General features: G+C 52.1%; 1 protein-coding gene across 1 annotated transcript; it reads right to left on the reverse strand.

Annotated features, from left to right (window-relative positions):
* Positions 1-265: 265 nt before the first annotated feature.
* Positions 266-3460, reverse strand: tmem258 (transmembrane protein 258). Its single transcript, XM_088611414.1, has 4 exons — positions 3317-3460; positions 2885-2994; positions 914-1041; positions 266-427 (listed from the first exon to the last, which is right to left on the reverse strand). The coding sequence occupies exons 1-3, from the start codon at positions 3317-3319 to the stop codon at positions 915-917; spliced, it is 240 nt and encodes a 79-aa protein (XP_088467540.1). The 5' UTR covers positions 3320-3460; the 3' UTR covers positions 266-427; position 914.
* Positions 3461-4080: the final 620 nt, after the last annotated feature.

Genomic DNA, 4080 nt, shown 5'->3' on the forward strand with positions numbered 1-4080 from the left:
TTAAGATGGCAGACAGCCGCAGCTCCATAAATAGATGGCACTGGCTGTGAGGATAAGGGCTGGCCCTTCACCTGGAGCCCGGGGGCAGCACCACACAGACGGGCCATCTCCCAGGGCTGCGGGTCAGCCGGAGCCGGATCGGTGAACTAGTCCGGAGAAAGAGAGGTGTACCCTGGTGCCCCCCGTTAGGGCAGACACGGAGAGCACACCGCCTGCCCAGACACACGGCCCCTCGCGCTCCAATGACGGGCCAGCACTCGGCAGCTTCACAACCAGTCTTTATTGGTGAACAGACCCCAAGCCCCGCCCCCAGCGTCAGTGCAAAGTCCAGTCGAAGTCCCGTTCCCATGGCGACGCGATGAGTGGAAGTCCCGCCCCTGGAATGTTGCCATGGTGTCTTTGGCCCCTCCCTGTTGTTTCTTTTAATCTGAAACAGGAAACGGACAACAGGAAGTGAGGTTCTGAAGATCTTGGGAGTTGACTTCGTAGCCCTTAGAAGAAGCGCCAAGCTCATCAGGTCACAGTAACACAACATTTATTCATCAGCACTTTAAAAAAAAAACAGTGAAACGCCAAACTTGTCCAGCTGTGGAGCAGAGGCCCTGTTGTCAACAGGAACTGTAGCCCCCATCTGTACATGACTGTTGACGTCTTGCTCTCAGGCCCGTGTGCAGGAGTCAGGGCTCGGTAGTGCAGCGTTGTGTAGCGTCACCAACCACGCTCGCTTCTCACAAGAAGGACAAGCCTGCACTGTCTTCTGGGAGGATTCTGACCCCTGAATCTGTCTCAGCCTTCGCTGCTTGAAGCCTGCCGCCCAGACACTATGAAGCAGCAATTCGTCTGTTACCGACAGCCTGCTCCACACATCAGAATCCAAAACAGGAAGAAGAAAGGAAATGGATTCAAGTCTCACCTCAGACGTAGATGCCCACCCAGAGCAGCAGGAAGAGCATGCCGAAGCCCATGAAGAGCGAGGCCACCAGCGAGATCAGCAGCTCCTTGTAGATGTCTCGGGTGTACTTGGTGGAGGTCACCTCATATCTGGGGCATGGGGTCAAGGGGTCATAGGCTGCTGCCATCAGACACTGCGCTGCGCACTGTAGAACCACACTGTCCACACACACACACACAGCGGTCAGTCTGTCCCCCTCTCTCACACACACACACACACACACACACACACACACACACACACACACACACACACAGTGGTCAGTCTGTCCCCCTCTCTCTCTCTCTCTCAATTCAATTCAATTTTTCAATTCAAGGTGCTTTATTAGCATGACCGATGGGTACAATCAGTGTTGCCAAAGCAAATGAAAGTAATGATATTTACATTAAACAAAACAAAAAATAGAAGTAAAATATAATCTACAGACATTTACAACAAAGACATGTCATAAAATATTGACATATACTGTAGGCGGCTGGAGCATTATTGGGAGACAGACTCACTGTTCCTCAGGCTGACAGGAGATCACATACTGGGCTGCCAGATCAACTGAGTTCCCTCCTCCCTCTCCCAGTAGGATTGGGACCCGTTGTGATTCTGGCAGGTGTGGGAACTCTGGGATTAGATTTCTGAATTTAGGGAAGACTGTTTCTCTAATCCCAGAGTATCTGTCACAGTGCAGTAGGAAGTGCACCTCTGTCTCCATTTCTCCCCGCTGGCAGTGGGAGCACAGCCTGTCCTCTCTGGGCAGCCAGGTCTGCCTGTGTCGCCCAGTTTCTCTGGCCAGGCTGTGGTCACTGAGCCTGTACTTCGTCAGAGTCTGTTTCTTTTTGTTGTTTCTTATTTTGGTCAAATATTCAACTAGTGTGTATTGTCTGTTTAGGGTTCTGTAGCATTCCAGTTTATGTTGTGTTTGTGTGTGTGTCCCAGTGTGTGAGATATTGCTGTTTGATCTGTGCTGTGATGTGGTTGAGTCTGAGTTGTGGTGCTCTAGCAGTGCTGTCCTGATGCTGGTTAGTGTCAATGTGGCTCAGGTCAGTGAGCCTCAGGACCAGCTGGCTCAGGGGGCTCTGTTTTGGGCTCAGCTCTTGGCTCAGCAGGGCTTTGTGGTGGTAGGAATTTTGGTCGCTGTTTTTTAGGTGTAGCCAATACTTTAATACTCTCTTCTGTATGTTTATCAATAGTGGGTACTGGCCTAATTCCGCCCTGCACCCGTTGTTAGGTGTTTTTCTCTGCACATGGAGGGTGTTTCTACAGATCTCCATGTGCAGAGTTTCTGTGGGGTGTTTGTCCCATTGAGTGTAATCCTGGTCTGTGAGGGGACCCCACACTTCACTGCCGTATAGGGCAATGGATTGGATTACACTTTGAAATATTTGGAGCCAGATTCTTGTTGGTGGGTTGATGTTGAAGAGCCTCCTTCTTATTGTGTAGAAAGCCCTGAGTGCCTTCTCTCTCAGTGCCTTCACTGCCAGGTCAAAACTCCCAGAAGAGCTGATGGTGAGACCGAGATATGTGTAGCTGGATGTGTGCTCCAATGTGTTGTTGTTGAGTGTGAATTTGTACCTGTTTCCCTGAGGTCTGGCTTTCTTCTGGAAAACCATAACTCCGGTCTTGTCCAGATTGACTGTCAGCACCCAGGTCTGACAGTACTGCTCCAGCAGGGCCAGGTTCTGCAGCAGCCCCTGTTTTGGATGCGACTGTTCTCTCTCTCTCTCTCTCACACACAGCAGTCAGTCAGTCTGTCCCCCTCTCTCTCTCTCTCACACACACACAGCGGTCAGTCTGTCCCCCTCTCTCACACATACACACACACAGCGATCAGTCTGCCCCCCTCTCTCCCTCTCTCTCTCTCTCACACACACACACACACAGCGGTCAGTCTGCCCCCCTCTCTCTCACACACACAGCGGTCAGTCTGCAGAAGGATACACGAAGAACCAGGCGGTGAAGAACATGCCGATGGCCAGCAGCACCACGGTCAGATGTGGGAACACAGCGGGGTTCACCGGGCTGGTGTAGCGGGTCATCGCCTCCAGCTCCTGCTCACAGAGACACACTGTCACACACTGCTCCGCGCCGACAGTCTGGGGTCCTTCTGCGCACCCCGAAACTCCCGGCGTCCCGAAACCACGACATGTCAGCGGGGAAACGCGAGCTTTGCGCGGACACGGGAAACAGGCTGCGTGTCCAGTTCACCCGCCGGGGAACAGGTAGCTACCGACCAGTCCCCACACTGCTCCCAAACCCACACCCAGCACTCCGGGAACACCCCCCGCACACGCTCCGCGTTGAATTCAAGCTCATGAGCAGCGCCGTGAGCGCCGGTCCTGTCATTATCACAAGCGCAGCGATCACACTCACCATGTTTGCTCGCGTTTCGGAAGCACTACTCTCGGAAAAAGCCACGTCTCTCCGGAAGTCGGAAGTCAAAGTTCAGCCCTTGTGCCCCCTTGCACTGTGGGAGTTGTAGTCTTTGAATTTTCCCCCGTTATGCAACATGGCTGTATCTATTCAACATGGCCGTCGTGGCTTTTCTCATGTGTTGGGATAGCAGCGTGAAGCTAGCGACTTTAGGCAACGCTCAATCGGCAGCACCTTTCAAAATTAAAGTCCCCTAAAACCTGCCTCAGAAGTGACTTTTGCGTTCTTGTAATCTTGTTGGTGTTTTTATATCACTTCCTCCTTTCAAAGTGACACAGCGCTGTGAACTGCTGGACAGGGAAAAGTCTCAAAACTGACCAGACAAAAATGTGTGCCTCTCCAAAAGTAGCTCAGATCTATTCTACAGACCCTCAGCTAGCCATGAGTTTGTCAGATAAGTGTCTTCGCCCATGTGGCTGGGGTTTATAGAGCACTTCCTGGGCAGTGCTGGACAGAGAAAGACCCAACAGGAAGGGGTCTATGGACCCCAGCTACATGGGCAAAGACACTTATCTGACAAACTCATAGTGATTTTCTACGAGCTGAGGGTCTGTGGAATAGATTTGAGCTACGTTTGGAGAGGTTCACACAGACCAATGATAGGGACTGGACTGAGATCCGTGTCGGGTCTTGTAGGAGACCCTGTGCGATGTGGTAAGAGCTGGAGGAGACAGGAGGCGTGGTGAAAGGAAACACACAGAGGT

The sequence above is a fragment of the Lepisosteus platostomus genome, chromosome 18 (genome assembly GCF_059453375.1).
Source record: "Lepisosteus platostomus isolate fLepPlt1 chromosome 18, fLepPlt1.hap1, whole genome shotgun sequence".
Lineage (NCBI taxonomy): Eukaryota > Metazoa > Chordata > Actinopteri > Semionotiformes > Lepisosteidae > Lepisosteus > Lepisosteus platostomus.